General features: G+C 35.3%; 1 protein-coding gene across 1 annotated transcript; it reads right to left on the reverse strand.

Moving 5' to 3' along the window:
• Window positions 1-547: 547 nt before the first annotated feature.
• LOC127855914 (uncharacterized) lies at window positions 548-20,474 on the reverse strand. Its single transcript, XM_052391830.1, has 11 exons — window positions 20,060-20,474; window positions 16,293-16,505; window positions 14,923-15,092; window positions 13,133-13,192; window positions 12,124-12,245; window positions 10,426-10,562; window positions 7,971-8,132; window positions 6,095-6,249; window positions 5,403-5,497; window positions 4,175-4,263; window positions 548-2,788 (listed from the first exon to the last, which is right to left on the reverse strand). Exons 1-11 carry the CDS (start codon window positions 20,402-20,404, stop codon window positions 2,702-2,704), a joined length of 1,635 nt encoding a protein of 544 aa, XP_052247790.1. The 5' UTR covers window positions 20,405-20,474; the 3' UTR covers window positions 548-2,701.
• Window positions 20,475-21,573: the final 1,099 nt, after the last annotated feature.

Raw genomic sequence — 21,573 nt, forward strand, 5'->3', positions numbered from 1 at the left:
AATAAGCTTCCATTTGCTGCACCAGATAAAACATAGAAGACAAATAAATGTGTTGGAAATGAGGATTAATGACAAGTATTTATGTAATAAAAAAACCCTCACAGAATTAAATTTACCACTCATTTTAAACAAATGTTATGAAAATATACTGATCATTTGATATAATAAAACAAATCACCAGCAAATCATTTTGTCTAAAATGTTTTATAAAATTACTATTAACATGTGCAAAATATATTTATGTGACAAATAATTCAATATAAAGCACTAATTTAAAATTAAACTATTATATCAAAAAACAATATAATCACCAAATAAACCATTACATGAATATTAACAATCACATTCATAAACAAATGAATAGGAAATATCTCGGATGTGTCAATAAAACAAAATACATTAAAATCATTTGATAGGTTCAAATTCAAACTAACAGTAAAATGGATGAATAGAAAGAATGGAGTGACAGATAGCTAAGCTGATAAAACACGTAAAACAACCAGTGGCCATAAATATGTTGAGTACTGTATCTATGGTTAATAAAGATAAACAATTATAGTCAATCATGCTTGATAAAAATAGCCTCTTTGAATATAAGTATCAATTAACAAAAATTACTAACCAGCATATAAAACTTTGTGGAAAAAACATGAACTATTTTAAGTACCGATAATTTGTATTACAAGTACAAACATTATACATTATATCAATCTTATGAATGAATATATCTAGAGAAGAAATGCTAATAAATAAAAACAATAATAGTCAATCTTGCTAAATAAAAATATCGTCTTTGAATAAAAAGTAGCAATAAACAAAATCTTATCACCGGCATATCACAATTTGCTTTGAATGTGAAAAATATATGATAAAAATGAAAATTAAAATAACATATCATATAAGTTAATAATAACAGATATGATCACAAGTACCACTGCATGCAAATATAGCAGGGCCTTGCAATTTTTGTTCAGGATACGTCCATGATTCTGAACAATACACTATGCACAGTACATCCATTAGCACATGATAAACAATGTGTTATATATTATATAATTTATATTTAACAAGAAATACAAATGTAAACATCATATAACAATACAGACAAGTTTTAACGAATTACAAATAGATTTTCAAAATGGCACAAACTTTGTCGATTGGGCAACATCATAATCATATTGCAGATATTACATTAAATAATTAATTCCAAATACCAGTATTTCACTTTGGTGAAATAGGAACATCAATAAATATATTTTCATGCAAGACAAACTAGAATTTGGATTTGAATAAACTATTTTCATGCAAGACAAACTAGAATTTGGATTTGAATAAACTAACATAAATCTCTGTTAATGAAACTATGAAGTAACACGTGTCGAATATAAAACGGAACCTACAATTTCTTATCACAAAATCTAACAAATTCTTGCATGACCATTTAATCTGTTCATGTGTACCCGAAATGATTTTTGTTAACTAAACAATCCAGAGATGTTGCCTGGTACCAGAGACAGAAGTTCACAGAACATATACGAACAAGTCGCATTACACATAACACAATAAAATCATAATGCCTTAACATCAGTGAACGTATGATTTCATATACAATGTAAAAGAGTGGACATCCCTTCCCATGGATAAATTACTCTCAGCAGCACACAACAGACCTGACAGGAGGAGGATTTCTGTATCGTCGTCCCTCATTTCCCCCAACGACAAAACCGGTCAAGGGATTGATGATGATGATGATTTCATACTGATGAAGATTAAACATAAATTGGGAAAATCCATCAATAAATGAAAGTATATATTAAATAGATATCTTTGTTGGACACGGACTTCTGGGAATATTTGTATGAATCTAAATTTTGGCAAACCAATTTTTTATACATATCTTTTAATTGTAAGAAAACCTAGTAAATATGGTACTTATCTTTTAATTTAAACATGTAAAAATGTTAAACAGATACAACCGCTTCATCCTAAAACTTGAGTTAAACAGACAAAATGTCAAACACAATATTCTATAAATGTTTAAACCTTTTCAATTTTAATTATTCAATTTCATTGAAAGCATGTGGCTCATTGAGACAATCTCGAGTCAGGTTGTTTTTTTGCTGTCTGGTTGGCGCAATGTGCTTCTCACCTAGGCAATCTACGTTCAATCCCCATTCCGGAAGCATATGAGTTTGCTTTGGTGGTCACCATACTGGACAGGTGGGGTTTCCTATGGGAACTCCCACTTGCCCCGACAACACAAGACCACACCAAAATAAAAACATCTTTCAATACAAAACAGATGGCTGGAAATTGCAGCTATAATCTCCCATTTTTCATGAGCAAATAGTTAATTAGGTAGGACTCCGGGTCCTATGAAGCAGCCTCAGGCGTGGAAGAACCTCATTAACTTCGAAATACATACACAGAGACTGGAGTCAGTTACCTGGGCTGGGAAGGATAAGTAATGGGTTTCTTTGGGAGAGATCTTAAGAATGCTCCTAACAAGATCGAAATCAAGACCTTCCATTCACAAGACTAGGTGGCCATTGATGATGGGATGGAAACTGTAACCTAACAGTCGCAAAGCTAAGTGGCCAATGGACAGGGTATACAAATCAGGACTTCCCAGTTGCAAGGCTAGGTGGCCAACATATCAGCAATGCCACCATGCTCATAAATATTGTACATTTGTATGTGACTAGTCGTCTAATCTGTAATGATCCTCATTCTGTTTCTTATGGTTGATGATGCAGTCGTACAAAAACATTTCACCCACTATTGAAACCTGAAGATAAAAATGTACTTATGATGCTTAAGTTTATCATGAACTACGTCTTCATTTCTCTGAGATATATACACAAACATTACGCTTTAAAAAAATGTGTTTGTAGCAGTCCTGAACAATGATAGATTATATTCTGACATTTAAAATCCAAATTATTTGAAGCAGTACAAAACAATGAAAAATTATATTGCGAATAGTAAAATCAAAATCAGACTTTTAACTTTATACCTATTTCAATGTAATAATACCAAAATGTATGAAACACATTCGTGAACAAAAGCAAATGCAATACCTTAAATTATATAATATATTCAAGGACAAAACTAATCCAGGACAGTTCATGCTAAAGCTGGTTACCAGGTCTGATAAACACATTACTTTTACTCTCCCAAAATCCATTAAAATGGCCCGTCAACAGCATATGCCACTTGACCTGAATATCTTCACAGGCATGAGAGTGGTTATTATGAACATAATTCCTGGAGCATTTGCAATTTTATGCAGCTTTGTCTGAGAGCTGACAGATTCAGAAAAAAGCAAAAATGTTATGAATCTATATTATGAAGCACAGATAGAAGACTACAAGTATTCTCTATTTGGTTCAAAATTATTATCCCCACGCTTTTTGAAAAGCGTGGGGATATTGTGGTTATCTCCGCCGTCTGTCCGGTTGTCCGTCTGTCCGTCCTGGCCACTATCTCCTCCTACACTATTAGCACTAGAACCTTGAAACTTACACACATGGTAGCTATGAGCATATGTGCGACCCTGCACTATTTGGAATTTTGATCGGACCCCTGGGTCAAAAGTTATGGGGTTTGGGGTGGGGCCGGGTCAGAGATTTTCACTCATTTTTTTAGGTTATTTTACATTAACTTCTTCATTTCTACACCGATTTACTTCAAATTGATACTGAACATCTTTTATGACAATACGGTCAATCTAAACTATGCATGGCCCTATTACCAACCCTGGGGCGCCCCGCCCACATAGACCACACCCACCCAAAATTGCCTTTTACTATAATTTCTTCCTTTCTACACCGATTCACTTCTAATTGATACTGAACTTCTATAATGACAATATGACAATACGGTCAATCTCAATTATGCATGGCTTCATTACCAACCCTGGGGCGCCCCTGGGTCAAACATGCGGGGTGGGGATACGCATCGGACTCTGCTGCGCCATTTCTAGTTTCTTTGGCGAATACCTGGGTCGCTCGGGTAAATTTGATCTACTTTGGCTCAAAATTGAATTTTTCCCCCGACAGGTCATAGGGGCAGGGCCACCCTATAGATGCACTATAGATGCACACTACGAAGAGGCTGATGGACCGGTAAATAAACTTTGAAATACACACACACACGGAATGCAAGTATTTACCCCTTTCTTGTTAGCCTGCAGGATTTTGTTTGTTGAAAGATCAAACTCCAGCTTTGATGCTATCAGTAAATTGAAAACTGCTTTAGTTCCTGCAACAGAATAATCTTGAAATGTTTAAGATCAACAATATTTAATATCTACTTTTTTGTGTTCTAGTAACATGCGTTCTTTATGGAAAAAAGGCCTTGGCAAACAGCGTAGGTCTGCGCTGTTTGATTAAAGGAATTTCTGTAAGAAATATTCTAAATATAAAAATAAATATACTAGAAATCCCTATTTGGAAATAAATTGATCCAATTTAGAAGGATGGGAGAGTCCACTAGGCTTAAATGGGTTTAAATTGTAGCTAACTTATATTTGATTTTAACTTGGAAGTACATTGGATTTAGCATGTATTTAATGCCATTATATCTAATATATTTACTCAAATCAAATACAGCTATATTCATTTTTAAGCTTACATTAACCTACAAAACACTTGTTTAATTATATATTAACTCCATAAATATTTGTTCAGTTTATGTGACTTATCTCCACAATTACCTGTAAGTGTGTATTCGCCTCTACCAATAGTTGTTTTAAAGTATGTTAAAGTCCATTTATTTTATTTGAGTGTATGTTATTCTTCATATGATAAATTTTTATTGTATATTTACACCCATAAATTCATGAACCTACATTTTACCCCGTTAATTCTTTGTGTACTGTTAGAATCTGTGTACTTTTTTGTTTTGACATTTACTTACCCCATATAATTTGCCAACCAATAAATTCTTGTTCTTTGTGAATTTTTTGTTTATTTAAATATCATACAAAGCCTTGCAAACTATGTATTTATTGCTCTGACACATCAGTTACCTGTCGAATCTTTGTGGGATAAGTCACCATGATTGCCAGTGTTTTATTTCACCATTTTGGGAATGGGACTGGGTCCCTTTGGATTGGGAAAAATCGCATCTTTTTGACTAAAATTGGGAAATTAATGTTGTTGACCTCATGCTTACGTATACTTCAAAAGTAATTTTAATATGATATATTCTTAGGTTCAACTTATAAAGCTGGATTTGAAGATAATTGACATGTTAAGACTTATTAAAAAATACATTCTTTTTTGGAAATTTTAAGGTCCCATATGGGAAAAATATATTTTTTTTTTCCATCGGGACCAGACTCAAATTTGAACAAAAAAAACAATACTGATTGTGTTACCTGATATAACATCACTTACCTATTGTTGCGCCATGTGATTTGACCAGGGCCGTCATTCCGGCCTGCGTGTTTTGGAAAGTCCCAGTGAACTGAATATTGAATCCATCCAATGTGCTGCAAGAAAACGAGTGGTAATATATACACATAAAGAAAAAAATGCATATGACAGAGTGACATTTATAACTATTTAATGTGTAACCAGTCACAAATTCCATTTTAAAGTTGTCTCCTTTGTGTGCATAGTTGTTTTTAACCTATTTTCTTTCCTGTACATTGAGTTTCTTGTTAGTGGTTTCTTTCCCGCTTGAACCACCTCAGCGCAGAGATCTGAGCTCAGTTCTATCAGATACCTGCCACCATTATACATTACCTGATGATAATTGATTCAAATATAAGCTATTGTTCGTAAATATTATTTATTTAATGCTTTCCCGTTGTTTATAGAGAAATGTTAGAGAATTAAAACCGGTAATTCAATGTAACATTTTGTTAAGGACATTACCCCAAGTGGTAGCCTGTACATATTCACACGCGGAACATATCTTTCTTGGTTCTCAGTCTATTTTTGGTTCTTAAGTCAAATAATGGGTTGGTAAATAAGGGCCCTGTGGTAGCTTATCGCGTTTACAAAAGTCTTTATCAATATGATTTCCATGACTATAGTAGCAGTTAAATAACCCATTTTCTTCAGACTTTTGCCGCTACACAGACCTTGATGAAGGCATGGCCACAGCCTGGTCATGCTTGTTTTTTAACATCTCAGTGTCTGTTAATTCGTCTATCGTAAGCTTTCCTCCCTTCTTCTTCCCTTTGCCTTTCTTGCCTTCTGCTGTGCTAGCAGCAGCCGATATTGGTTTTGGGGGTGACTACAACATGAAAAGCTGATAAAAAAATCCACTTTCCAGACTTTTAACGAATCAACATTATTATATTTGGTTATATAATGTGACCATTCGAGAGAAATTAGCTTACTGATACTTTAAACTTTCTGATATAATATATTTACACATTTCCATGTTTAAAAAGCCCCATCAGTGTTCGAAATTTCACATGAGCACATTTTGCTCATGAATTCTTATATATAATGGAATATATGTTTTAATTTAGGTGAAATCTCATTAACAATTCTGACAGAACTAGCTAACCAAAACAACGATAACCTGCTTAATATATTTGGGATGTGGAATGTGAAAATGGCGTTTAATGCCTGTGCGTAAAGTGTCAGCCCTTATTAGGGGCTAATCTGGGCCGACACTGAACGCACATGCGTTAAAGCCCCTTTCCACAGGGCTTCACTCATATATTTGATTTATCCCAATTTGCCCATTAGCTCATTTTAATATGGGAAATTTGAATAAGTATTATAAACAGTTTGAAAGAAATGCCTCAAGCCATTTCTGAAAAACAAGTGTACCCAAATGTTCAACATAACAAGCACACTGATCCATTTCATTGGATCTTGAATAAAGGTGACATTTTAAGAAAGACAAGCTTAACCCATTTCTGCTCAGAAGAAAAGTGAACATGGCTTTATGCTGCAACCAGCATAAAACTTGCAGGCTGTTCAGGTTTTATGCTGGTTGCTGCTCTTCAGACCATTTGATAAGAAATGAAACCTTTAAAATTTTAATCTAGCAAGAGAGGTCTTAAACAAGGGCTGATTGTAAAACATGCATGCCCCCCATATGAGCTGTCAGTTGTAGTTGCAGCCATTGTGTGATTGCATTTTTTGTCACTGTGACCTTTACCTTTGACCTAGTGACCTGAAATTCAATAGGGGTCATCTGCCAGTCATGATCAATGTACCTTTGAAGTTTCATGATCCTAGATGTAAGCATTCTTGAGTTAATATCCGGAAACCATTTTACTGTTTCAAGTCACTGTGACCTTGATCTTTGACCTAGTGACCTATAATCAATAGGGGTCATCTGCCAGTCATGATCAATGTCCCTATGAAGTTTCATGATCCTAGGCGTAAGTATTGTTGAGTTATCATCCGGAAACCATTTTACTATTTTGAGTCACTGTGACCTTGACCTTTGACAAAGTGACCTGAAAATCCACAGGGGTCATCTGCCAGTCATGATCAATGTACCTATGAAGTTTCATGAACCTAGGCGTAAGTGTTCTTGAGTTATCATCCGGAAACCATGTGGTGGGGACGGAGACCCCACGACACCAGTACATAATATAATCTGGAAATGTGGTCCTAAACTGCATCCAAGAACGAGTCACTGTGACCTTGACCTTTGACCTAGTGACCTCAACATCAATAGGGGTCATCTGCCAGTCATGATCAATGTACCTATGAAGTTTCATGATCCTAGGCGTAAGCGTTCTTGAGTTATCATCCGGAAACCATCTGGTGGACGGACATACGGACGGACGGGCCGACATGTGCAAAAATAATATACCCCCTCTTCTTCGAAGGGGGGCATAATTATATATGATTTTCTCTGGGACTGAGCATGAGTAATGGTATCTGTGTGGTAAAAGGTAAAATCCTACAGTGTATTTGAATTCTCCTGCATTCGGCTGATAGTGGACAATGTACTGGGGCAGAATGTGATACTTATTGAATACCTACAGTGTATTTGAATTCTCCTGCATTCGGCTGATAGTGGACGATGTACTGGGGCAGAATGTGATACTTGTTGAAGATGACAAGCTCTTTCTTGCAGGGAGACACGTGGGAATCATAACCTTTCATCAAGGAATGCCCGTGAATAAGCTTCGTACACTGATAGGCCTTAAATAGACTTTATCATTTAAGTGACTATTGATTAATCAATAAATGTTGCCATTCAATGCAATAATATTTGAGCAGCACTCTGGGAAAACTGGGTTTAATGCAAAAGTGTAAAGTTTCATCCCAAACTAGCCTGTTCAATCTGCACATTTTAATCAGGGATGACACTTTCAGCCTTAACTGGATTTGAGCTAGGAAGAGACTTTATTTAAACGAACAAAAACATAACAGTAGAACGTGTTGTCCTGAATTATCTGGTGAAGACTGCACAGGCTTATTTGGGACGATACTTAACAAAGATGCATTCAGCCTTGAGTTCCCGCAGTGTGGATCATTTTTACTTATTTCAACTGATTGAAGCTTTTGTGCAATCCCCCACCTTACCCGACCCACCATATCAGTAAAAATGCCCAGCAGCCTGGTGGCCATGTTTTTCAACAACTGGAACCATTTTCAAACTTGTCCAATATATAATTGGCACAAACTTCTGTCCAAAAAGCATGAAGATCGGACAATAAATAGGGCCTCTAGAGTGTTAACAAGGTAAATATTGACACGGCACGATGGACGACCGACAAAAGGTGATCACAAAAGCTCACGATCAGCACATTGTGAGGGATACTTTTTCAAAAAGTAAAAATATAATACATTCAAGAATCTGTTCTTTTTATAAAAATCTTAACTGAATAATAATTATCTTCTTGATTGGAAGAATTTTCAAAGGTCTGCGTAACTGAGCCATTTAACTTGACTGTTGAAAACAAATGTTTAAATTATTTGTTTACTTTTCTCATGCTTTGGACAGACATGTTCTTTTAAAAACTAAAGTGAATACACAGAAGACCCTACGGCCTTAAGTGCTGGACTATCATTATGTTATGCTAGGTTTACATCTGGCCACGATAACCATGATGTCCCCGATTCCAGAGCATCGTGGCGAACGAAACAGAGCGTGGAGTCGAATCGGGGTGATTGTGGGGGAGCGTAACGGAACGTGGTTGAATCGAGGACATCGTGGGCATCAGGACAGATTTTAAATCAAACTTAAATTTCACCATGATTGCCCCGATTCATTTTCTAATCTCAAATCGTAGGTCAAATCGCAGGAGATCAAAACAAAGCGGCATTGTCGTGGGAGATCTTAACAGGACGTAACGAAACGTGGTGGAGCGTGGAAGCCAATCGTGTTGATCGCAACAAAGCGTAACAGAACGTGATGCAAATCGTTGGCTAGATCGTAGCAACAAAACGTGCTGATTTCGTAAGGAAGCGTAACAGAACATGGAGTATACCATTTAATCGTAGAGCTCCCCGATTTTTTAGCCACTGGCTAATCGGGGAGATCGTGGCCAGATGTAAACTTAGCATTTGCGAATTTAGAATTCTTGATGAAATCAGAGTCAACAAGAGATTGCCAAGCAATATTGTCCCCTACCTGTGAAACTCCACCATTGTCAGTCATTTTTTTTAAATATATTTGTTGCCATAGCAATCAGCATTCTTGACGTAGAAACAAAATGAAATGAAGTGCATAATCTCCACATTGCAATCTATCCATGTTTCAAGTTTCATGAAAATATATAAAGAACTTTTAAAGTTATCGCAGGATCCAGAAAAGTGTGACGGACTGACAGACAGACAGACCGACTGATGGGCAGACCATAAGTCCCTTCCAGTTTAACCGGTAGGGGACAACAAGCTTTATGCATATCAGCCATTTTTATTTTAAGTACCTGGTTAATCGGGGAAAAAAAAAAAACCCTGGCATTGGGAGAATTGGTGACTGAAATCTGCAGATTGGGAATTATGACTCTTCATTGCTTAGCACTTGCCGTTTTGCTTGAAATTTTTAGTTTCAATGTTAATTTGCAGAATTTGAAACAAAATTTACGCAACTTGATTTTGAAAATTTTCAAGATAGCAATATGGACATTTCAATTATTTCCTGGATTTTCTGTTCATTTACAAAGAAACATTACAGAGTTGCATTGTTTATAAAGTCCACCCACATCAATGGAACATCATAAACAACTATGATTGAAACTGGTCTTTATGCAGGTACATAAACTGCGCAGTCAGCACAGGCTAATCAAGGAATATGGTTTCAGCTTACAAGGGATTTTCTTTAAGACCAGACTTCCTTTAAAATAAATTCCATATAAAGTGGAAAGTGTCATCCCTGATAAGCATATGCGTGTTCAGGCTGATCTTGGGCAAGACTTAACGCACATGCACTAAATCCAGTTTCCCTAGAACAAGGCTTAATTGAAACAGCAACAACAAGTCAATATACTTTGCCCGGTAGAACTTGACAGAGCAGCAGCTGGGTTGAACCCTGGATGTAACCCATGGAGTAGGCGGGGTATTCACTGAAGTAGACTCCCTTTCCATACCAGCCCGTGTCTGTACGATGCGCATGGCCGTTGTGCCCTGAAGCATTCAAATGAAACACTTAAATGTGATAATAAAAATGTTCACTTTTAATTGAGCTTTGCTCTGGGAAGACTGGGCAAAATATGCTAGTGCATAAAGAGTCGTCCCTGATTAGCCTGTGCAGTCTGCTCAGGCTAATGTGGGACACAACTTTCTGCTGTTATTGTAGTTTTGTTTAATGGGAGTCTGTTATAAACAAAATTCTTGACTAGGCGGAAAATGACCACCCTGATTAAAACTTAATTCACATGCATTTCATCCATTTTCACAGAACGAGGCCCAAATACTGAAACATGATATAAATGTTCATTTATAGTAAACATTTATCGCTACTCAACACAATGTTGACCACTATTTATCACCAACAATATATGTTATAACTATTTGTATTTGTAGTGAGAATGCGAGAACACATTACAGCATCACTGTAAAGGAAGACAAATATTGTTTACAAAAGCTCTTGACATAATGAAAACATGTAAATAGCATTCTATTGGTGACAAGAATACTTTCGTCAGATCCCTATGCCAACACATGATAACTACAAACGCCAACAAATACACTAAGACACTAATAAGGATTTTTTCATTGTCAATATATTTGTATATAAATTATTATTGTGTTTAATTTAAAAACCTTCAATAATAAGGATATAAGCTCTGAACATGAACATTGACTACAGGGAATTAACTCTGTAAATCCTAAAGCCAGAGTTATGGTTCTCAAACTTCTCCTTAAAGCATGATATGTTGTTCCATTTGAATCCCTTTAATACTTCCTGCGTAAGGCTCCGCACAAAAAACAGCACACACAGACAGCACAGACAGACAGACAGACAGACAGGTGAAAAGTTGAAAGGACCGTCTTTGTGATCACTATTTGCCTCCAATTTTTTGGAATACAATTAACAAGTTTGGGTTTTCTGGAATGTTGCATTTTAAATGTTTTATGTGTCACATGGATATACTCATTATAAAAATATTTCTCCACTGTATCTACATGTTCTCTATTGTTAACTCTATTACATGTATCAACTATAAATGTATTTTCAAACCAAACAATTATATGTTCAAAATCCGTACTCAGGAACATTTCACTCCATCTCAAAAGCGATGAGTAGGAATTTCTCTTCAAAGATGATAACTAACTCCATAAAGCCAAATATGCATTGTACTTCAACAAAATACATCATTCCTTCATGTCCAAAAGCAAACACAGCTAATAAAGTTAAAGGCAAAGTAAACTGTATTTTACTCAAACAATCTAATTGACCCGCACTCTGAGAAAAGGGGATCTAACGCAGCATGTGCATAAAGTGTCGTCCCACATTACTCAGTAACCCGTGCTGTCTGCACAGGCTTATTAGAGACAACACTTCCAGTTTTATGACATTTTTCGTTTTAAGAAATTCTCTTCTTATCAAAAATCCAGTTAAGGCAGAAAGTGTTGTCCCTGATTAGCCTGTGCAGACTGCACAGGCTAATCTGGGATGACACTTAACACACATGCATTAAACACCACTTTCTCAGAGCTTGTCCCAATTGTATTTTACACACACCAGGTATTTTGAATCCAGTCTCACATATAGGCTTGATATTCGTCTCCATTGTGCCGTGAAATGCCAACACAGGGTAGGAAAACTCCTCCCCATGCTTCTTCTTTAAGCTTTCTCGACATTCCCTAAGAGAAAAAGGTAAAGGTTAAAGGTTTAAAGTTTATTTTTTATAATCTATTAATGAGGGTTCATCTTCAGACCACTTTTACATTTAACCCTTTCCCACATAAGAAGCAAAGTGATAATGGCTTTGCAACCAGCATAAAACCAGAACAGCCTGCTAGTAATTTTCAGTCTGTTCAGGTTTTATGCTGTTTGCTGCTCATCAATATCTATCTAAGGGTTAGAAATGAAGCCTTTAAAATTTGAATTTAGAAAGACAGGTCTTAAACAAAATTCAACTTTTTATGTGACTACAAATGCGGCAAAATCTGTATCTTAGAGGTAAAGGATTAACCCCACAATCACCGGGATATAGGTTGTCCGTTTAAACTCAGCCACAATACATTGGATTATTTCCCTCAAATGTATCCATTTTAACACCTGGTTAGAGAGGAGCATGCCTGAAATTAACTTTTTGCTCAGAAAAAGAAGGGTTTGAGCAGAAATTCAAACCAGGGACCTTCTGATTCTTATGACCAGCGTCCAACAACTAGACCACAATTCCCAAAACTAATAAATTTAAGAGTTAATTTCCATCTTATAAAGAAACATGCACGTAAATAAACAAAACATGCTATCTAAAAAACGAAAATTGTCTTCTGTTAGATTGACAGCAACTGTCCACAGAAAATGGTTTACTATAATACTAGTAACATCAGTTACTAGCTGACCACAAAAGCTCACAAAATTCAAAGTTCACACAAGCACTTTACGTGAGATCTTTTCTTAGTCTTAGGCGAAAATATAAAGGGATAAACTTGGGAAGACAGGGCAAAGCTGATTGGCTAAATTTGAAAAACTGATTGGCTAAGGTTTTAAAATAGATAAGAAATAAAGCAATTAAACTAACCTGAAATGATGCACCAGATCTGGATTGAGGACGTATTCCACTTTCACTAAATTGGTTTTACTGAAATGAAGCCACACATACAGTTTGTAAAATTTGAACATGTACAATTTTTTTAAATAATTAATTTATAAATTGTGTACTGAATTTTATACAGTAAGCCCATTTGAAATAGTGTAAACAAAAAGCAAATGTCGATTAATTACCAATTATTGTTAAAGTATGCTTTTAAGAGAAACGAATGTAATCATTTAAAGCTACCATTTCAAGCTAAAATTTAAACAAAATTTGCACAAATAAAAACAAATAAATTAACTTTCAATTTTTCCAGCAGAAAACATTCAGGAATAAGTATTACCGGTAATTCAGAATCATTGATTGACTAGTATTTTTATCAAACAGAGAACATAATGAAATTCTCATGTGATACCCAGGCCTTAAAGTAATGTCTCTGAAACAAGAGAGCCATGGGCGCTAAGGTGTTTCCCTGAGTCCCAAATGCACTGAACTTTTCTGAGAAGGTAGAATTCAGAATTATGTAAGTACTTTACATAAATATTTAAAGTCTCTATAACGCTCAAAATCAACGAAAATTTCGTAAAGTATTTTGAAAAATAAAGTTAACACCTAAACAATCAGTGTTCTTTATAGCAATAGCCACAATTTCAACGCTAGATGTGGTTAGATTACATAGATTTGTGTAGATACAAAATGCTCGTATTTATTTATTTGTGGACACAATAAATTCCATGCTTATTTCCTGCAAATATATGTATTCATAAGACACACGAACACTAAAATGGTACCATGTTAAAACCATAATAAAAACGAGCATTCTGTTACACAAACATCTATTTTACCAGAACACACCCGGCGTTGAAATTTTGGCAATTGCCATAAGGAACAATGATTTATTTTTAATTGTTTAGCTTTATTTTACTAAAATATTGTACGAAATGTTCGTTGATTTTGAGTAGGAATGTTACTTTAATTTATTGTGAAAAACTTTTGATAATTTAATCTTTCCAATAAGGAACATATATATATATATATATATATATATATATATATATATATATATATATATATATATATATATATATATATATGCAACCCTTTAATTAATTTATTGGAGACAACTCTATTAAACAACCCAGTTTGACAGTAGCTGGCTGGGTCACCTCCAAAACCAGTAGACTATTTGGCTACTATTGCTTATCATTTTTTAAATGTTGAAACTGTCAACAAATAAACACCTCTTCTTGCATTGCTATACTATGAGACCAGGGATCCCAAAGACTGGGTATTTTATTAGTTAGTAAAAAAGATAATGGTGGAGAACCATGAATACAGAATATTGAAAATAATTCTTTGTAAAATTGGTTTGTGCCACACTTACCCCAAATTGTCATGGGAAAATAATAGACTATGCATAAGTAACATAACTGCAAGCAACATAGTCCACCAAATATCCGCACATAAAACTTATAAACACATCGATAATAATAATATTTGGCCACAAAATGCTTTAAAATGAAAACTAGGAATTCTAGGAGGAATTAAATAATATAAACAAACAAACTAGGAGCACTTAATAAAACAACTAGGACAACTAGGAGCCACTGGAGTCTGGGCGCACAAGAAATACACGCCTCAGACACAAATCAGCATTTTAGTTTGTTATGTTTTTTTCACATTACTTACAAAAAAAGGCAAGCCTTTTAACAGATTAAATAGTAATGCAAGAACAAGTGTAGATTTGTTGATAATTTTTAGTTTAGTACGTCACTCACGTCATTCCGGTATTTAGCAGCCTATAAAACTGAGACTCTGCCAGACGGAAGTGGGTCTGGGCTGCAGATCCCTCCTTGTATGACCTTTCCGGGTAAAGATCAAAATACTTGACCTCTTTCCCTTCCAAGGCTTCCTTTTCACCTTCCATTAGCAGGAGACCACCTGATACCTTTATGAAAAGTCCTACATAAGTTCATGTTAGCCATGATGTGTGAAAAGGGGGTTTAATGCATGTGTGTAATGTGTCATCCCAGATTAGCCTGTGCAGTCTGCACCGGTTAATCAGGGACAACGCTTTCTACTTTTATCGTATTTTTTGTTTCTTCTTAGCCAAAATCCAGTTAAGGTGGGAAGAGTCGTCCCTGATCAGCCAGTGGGGACTACACATGCTAATCTTGGAAGACACTTTACACACATGCATTTAATCCCATTTTCACAGAGCAAGGCTCATATGAAACTTCATAGGTATAACACATTTCCTGAAAGCTCCCAAAAGAGTGTCAGTCTTCAGTCCAACAACATTACAAAACTTGCTGGAGTGATATGAAATTACTGAATTAATTCTTAGTGAATAACTTTCGAACCCACATAAAATATGTTGGGCTTGTAAGTCGGAAAGATGGTTTCAGGAAAGTCTGCTTAGTCTGGTATAACTCTATTAAATACATCAACATGCTGAAATACACTAATGAGATATTGGAGACAAATGGGATAAAGTAAAAGCTAATTTAATTTAATTTACATACATTTATACAAATGGTATACCATCTTTAATGTATACATTTCAGCTCATTGTATTGTTAAACAAAAATTAATTTCTTATTGCATATTATCTTTGTTTATCTAGGAGAGCAACTAGATAATGTTGCAAAAACTTGAATTCCAATGGAAATGGAATTTTAATGGAAGTATTATTTATAAGTATTATTGTCAGGTTTAGATTTTTTGTATAAATAAATGTTAACATACCAGGGATATAAGTAAGCAGTTGCTCATTAGCCTATGAAACATAAAGTTACATTTTAAATGCCAGTTTTTAACCCTGATATAGTATCAAAGGCCACCATGGCATAGTGAAAATGAGCCCAGCGATCAGGATGTTACGGGTTAGATTCCCACTGTTTAAGCGTTTTTTCGATATCCCCCAGAAAAATTAAGTATTGGGCCATATACCCAGAAAACTGACTCAAAAGCATTTAAGTATTATGCTTTTGATGCAATCCAGCTTTAAATAAATAGGAATTAATGTAAGTACCGGTATGCAGAAAATCTCAAAATCATTGAAACAAAACTCTATAATTACATACAATCAATACTAAACTACGCTGCACAAACACAGCACTCGATTTAGCAACAATTAATTTTGTACCTCTTTTTGCAGCCTGCTTACTTCTTCCTCCTTCTTCTTCACTTCTTTCTTTGTTGCTTCAAGTTCTTCTTGCAGTTTCTGTTTGGCTTCAAATGCTTTCTTGATCAGTTCTTTACGTTCCTCTTCTGTCATCTTACTGTAGCTTTTTACTAGTGACATGCCTCGTTTTAGGATATCTTCCGACTTAACACCGTCCTTCTTGACAATGGATTCCTAAAGATTTAAAATCAGGCTCGTAAAGATGAAAATACTTTAATCAAAAAAGGCTTCAGATTATGATTTTTATTTGATGTGTTTTGGGCTGGGTCATGTTTCATAGATGACCCTCAAAAATAGCTTGTCAGGTCATCGTTACATCACTGTTGGAAACAATTCAACTGACACAAATTAATTGCCTCACCTAAAATATAAGGTCTTATATTTTTTTGCAAGTTTTCGCAAAAAAGACAAAGTAACGTTTACACTAATGTTAAGTCTTTTTGTGAACACACTTTTTCAGCCAGCCGTCAATAACAAATGTTTTCCCTCTAAATGGAATTGGAATTGCTTCTTACTTATAGGAGTGGGTGTTGTATGGATGGATTCCCATTACAAACAGTATTTTACTGTAATCATCAAAGATACATTTCAATTGATTTAAATGCAGGGGTTTTTTTTAGAAAAAGGGGAAGACGCTGGACGCTGGGTAAAAGGGGAAAATCGAGCGCGAAAGAGACATATTTGGGGGAAAAAATAAAAACTGTTCATTTTAATGTCTATAACTCGCCTACAGACTTCAGGTTTTGTTTTAAAAAAAGAGGCATGTCTCTGACCTTTTTGTTCTTAAACACATGAACAAGTATGATATTAAAGTCAAAGTCCTAAATATAGTTGCAGGTGTAGATCTAATAATGAGAAATGTTTTCAACTGGGGCCGGGGAACGATATCAATATTATGATTTCAATTTCATGATGAATGGGTTGACGATATAGATCTGCTACAGTATTGGAAGGGAAAGGTGCGGCAGCTGCAGATTGTTTACTTTCACTTTCACAATAACCCGACAGTATTAATCGATGTTGATTACATGTACCTCCGAATCCTGCTGGGTTTCAACGGTTTTTGATGATTCATTCTTAAAAAATGCGTCAACGCAATTAATATTTTCCGAGTCCGATCGTTTTATTTTGTTTGTGTATGAACGCCAATTGTGGGACTTTTTTCTGTTTTAACGTTTATATCTTGGCTTTCATATAACCCGGATGAAAATTCGACTGGTTTCCGGTAATTAATTGACGAAACACCCTTCTCGCGCAAGACCGGAATCCAGTAAAATAGTCACATGATTAATACGATTAGTTGCCCGGTTTCCATGACGTACTTTAAGAGCTATATATAGAATCACTGGGATTCCCAGATTTGAGTGTAAGTCCTCCGCGAGGGACGTTAAACGGGGGTGCAGTGTATCGGTGTTGTACACCGGGCACTTAAAAGAACCAGGGGCGCCTCTGGAATCGGGGCGCCCTCTGTATCCCGCTCGAACCCCCACTAACACCTCTTGGGGCGGAGAGCACAAAAACCACACACAAACTATAAGGAATTAGCATTAATGCCAATAAGGATAATGATAATCTAGAGATAATAGGAATACTGCAAAAACCATTTTGATAAAAGGCAAACCACTACATAATCCATTAAAAAAAAAAAAAAAAAAAAAAAAAAAAAAGCATCTAGTCACATTAAGGTCTCATTGGCCATCGTGCTATGATGTATGATATGACCTTATTTTCTCCCCTGAAGGGTCACAGGGGCAGGTCGATACATCTGTAGTCGAGAAGACGCTGGACGACCTGTAAATAAATCTCAAATACACACACCCAGATTTGAGTGTTCGTCGGGAGAGAGAGAGAGAGAGAGAGAGAGAGCGAGATCGTTGTACATGGTACAAATTGGATACGTGTCGACTTCCCAAAAGCAAAAAACAACATGTCTTTGAGGGTAAAATATTATATTTTGGTGAAAAATTATATTTTTTGGGGGGGAAATGTTATTTTTAGGGGGAAAATTCTGGTAGGGGAAGACGCCGAATATCGGTGTCACTTTCTTAGTAAAAAAAAACCCTGAAATGTAAAACAAAATTAAAACAAAAAATCTCGGATCTACCTGTCTGTTATGGGCACATTATCACAAACATTTGTTTAAGGATGGAGGTATTTATTTCATATTTTAGCATGGGACTTTACCAATATGTATCTGTTCTTGTGAATAATCAATGCCCACTGTTTGTCTTTAATGCTGTGTTAGCAATTCTATATGGGATTCCAGTTTGAAGCTGAATATGAAGTCAGTGACTTTTTGGAGCCCCATTTGGGGCAAAATTTGAGACTTATTTCCCAACTCAATACTCGATATTTTTCCTAAATAGACAATTTAATATTTTCATCCTTATGCAACTTTACAAAAATTTACAAACTTAGAGGCATTTTTGTACATGATATTTATATAAAAAGAAGTTTATGCATAATACAAATTAGCATTTGTAGCAAAGTATTTAATAAAAGTTGTAAAACAAATCGAAATAAAAACATTTAATAATTTACATGCATGTAGCAATCAGCGTTATAGATATAAGTTCTTGACCCATGGGGGTAAATACCCCTTCATTTCAAAGCATGGGGGTAAATGGTCAAATTTTGCCTTGCTTGAAGGGTAATTTGCTAAAAGTAAAACAAGAATATAGCCGGGGTACAGAAGCGCTACTTTAATCATGTTAAACACAATAAACCATTAAAAATGTGTATTCCTTCATATTAGTAGGTTTCTTAAAGTGTTTATTTTAACTTGTATTGTTGGCAGATTTTACATTTAAGACGAACTTCGTCCTTATCGTCCACCACCGTGAGCCACGGAAAACTTTTTTTCGCCAACTTTCAACAGTTGTTTTATAAGTGTTTAAGTGTGTCCTTTTTTATTTGAAAACAGAGGAGATTAAATCATTCAGTATTGGCAGTACGATGTTTTGTACTCGATACAACTTTTGTAAAGAATCAAATTTAAATTTGAGAAGTAATTTGTTTTGGCTTCGAAGAAACCATGCTGACCTCTTCATGTAATTTAATAAACACATAAGCGCTTGACTGTCTGTTTAAAAAATCAATACTAAATTTACCATGCATCTAGATGATACAGAGTATACATACCGACTATTTCTACAATCCAGCGCACAAATTTGCTCTAATTTTTACGATAACCAGTCTCATAGTTTGGCGAAAGACAATCAGCTGTTTATATTTTTGTTTATGATGTACGCAGAGAATTTACAGCATTTGCATGAGTCCAGATTGGCTTGCTTAAATTAACGCACCGAAATGATAAATTGAGTGTATCTTGATATTTCTTATGCGTATATTACGCTGATATGCAGCTTATCTAGAACGCTGAGCAACAGCAATACAAAAACAAATATAACCAAATACCACAAACATATCTGTCGAAAGTCTTACACGAGACAGTAGCAAAATTCATGTCCACAAATACATCAAAGCATAAAAATGCATATTTAGACTACAATTGTAATGATTAATGTTAGAAACCTGTTCCAAATAGTTCATTATCATTAATATAAAAAATACTTTTAAAAGGCATCACCAGTTCAGAGATTGTGTGGATTCTGCATCTTACAGAAACAGTTCTGACTACACTGAAAAGATCTTTATACGTGTACAATAAATCTTACTACATAGATTATCGTGGCTGACATAATACAATATTGTATTTTTAAACTTACGTCTTCATCTGTGATTTCATCTGTGTCATCCCCTTTGTCATTAATGGTGGCAACGACTGCTGTTGGATGAGAGAATTCTGCAAAATGCATCAGGTTTTTCCTGTAACACTTAGCTCCGTATTTACAAACTGGAAGAGTGCTACTGTCTGTAGTAGGTAGTGCCGTCGCTGTTGGTGTTGACGATCCATCAACACTGACGTCCGAATAATCCAAATCATCAGATGTTTTGGACTTTTTCGGATGCAAAAACTCCGCGAAATGTTGGGGATTCTTGCGGTAACATCTCGCGCCGTATGGGCATTCTGAAATATCCGATGTTTTCTTTTTACCTGCGACGGTTGTCATGTTGTAAACACGATAGATTATAACACAATTATCACGTCTTCAATAAAAAAAACTTGAGTCAGCATTTTGTTTGTTTTCACCGGAAATAGATTGTCTGCGGATCCCTGAAGGTTACATTCCACAACAGAGTTCCATTTTTATTCTGGTTAATAGGCCATTTATCGATATCACCCATGCTTTTTATTGCTATTCACTGTATCCTATGTGAGTCTGTAACACTTTCTACATTCATTTCATTGTGGACTTCGTTGAAAGATACAAGTTTAATTATTGAAGTACATGTATTTTGCTTTAGTCGAAATCTCACTGCCGAAATCCTGTTTTCAGTGGATGCTTTTATTTGAGCTAATTTTATTTATTTAGAGGTTGGAAAAAGGCTCCTTTTCACTGCAACTCTTTTAGAATACAGACCCATCTTTTAAATGATACCAGGCTTTAAGAATTTGGCATATATGTAAGGCAAGAAAAAATCTTTGAAAGTTGGCAGTTTTATAATGGGACCCAATGCGAACTGAAAATTAGTTTACCTCTTATCTCAAGTTGTGTTTAATATACTGAAATGTTTTAGACCCGTATATGGGTGGTGATAAAGACGGAGTTTGTTATATATATTTATTAACAATAACGCACACACACACACAGAAATACATGTACATACAGTCCAGCGTTATATTTGAGAATCCATACGAGCGAACCCCGGCCACGCGCCACACACGCTGCGTCTGCAATGCTGGATACTGATTGGTGTAGGGCGGGGTTAACCGAAGGTTAGCATAATTATGACTGACGGCTGGACATTACATATACGAACTTGTCAATTAGGATAGCAATCGATACAAACTTTTCATATTGGATTTAGTTGTATGATGACACAGTTATATTGTTCAGCGATGCATAATGTATTGATACACACAGTCCTTGCATGGAGAACTTTTATCAAATTGTCAAACATCAAAATTGCAATAGAATGCATTCTAGATCACCCTCGATGTTATAGTTTTTCTAGTGGTGATAATGATTTTGATCATAATGCTGTTGTTTTTCTTGGTTATTGTACTGTTTACGAATATGTATGTAACTAGTTTTTGTAAGACAAACAAATTAACTTGCACAAATGCAAACACATGTACGCACATACGCAGGCACGCACGCACGCATACACACAAACA

Source organism: Dreissena polymorpha, chromosome 13 (genome assembly GCF_020536995.1).
Source record: "Dreissena polymorpha isolate Duluth1 chromosome 13, UMN_Dpol_1.0, whole genome shotgun sequence".
In the NCBI taxonomy this organism is placed as follows: Eukaryota; Metazoa; Mollusca; class Bivalvia; order Myida; family Dreissenidae; genus Dreissena; species Dreissena polymorpha.

What these genes read in the sequence shown, in the direction of transcription:
- LOC127855914 (XM_052391830.1), bottom strand. Translation starts at nt 20,404, where the DNA reads ATGACAACCGTCGCAGGTAAAAAGAAAACATCGGATATTTCAGAATGC. An exon ending in CTGCTAAATACCGGAATGAC is followed by an intron (nt 13,193 to 14,922) that starts GTGAGTGACGTA and finishes GCTTCATTTCAG; the next exon opens with TAAAACCAATTTAGTGAAAG. An exon ending in GTCAAGTTCTACCGGGCAAA is followed by an intron (nt 8,133 to 10,425) that starts GTATATTGACTT and finishes AGTCTATTTAAG; the next exon opens with GCCTATCAGTGTACGAAGCT.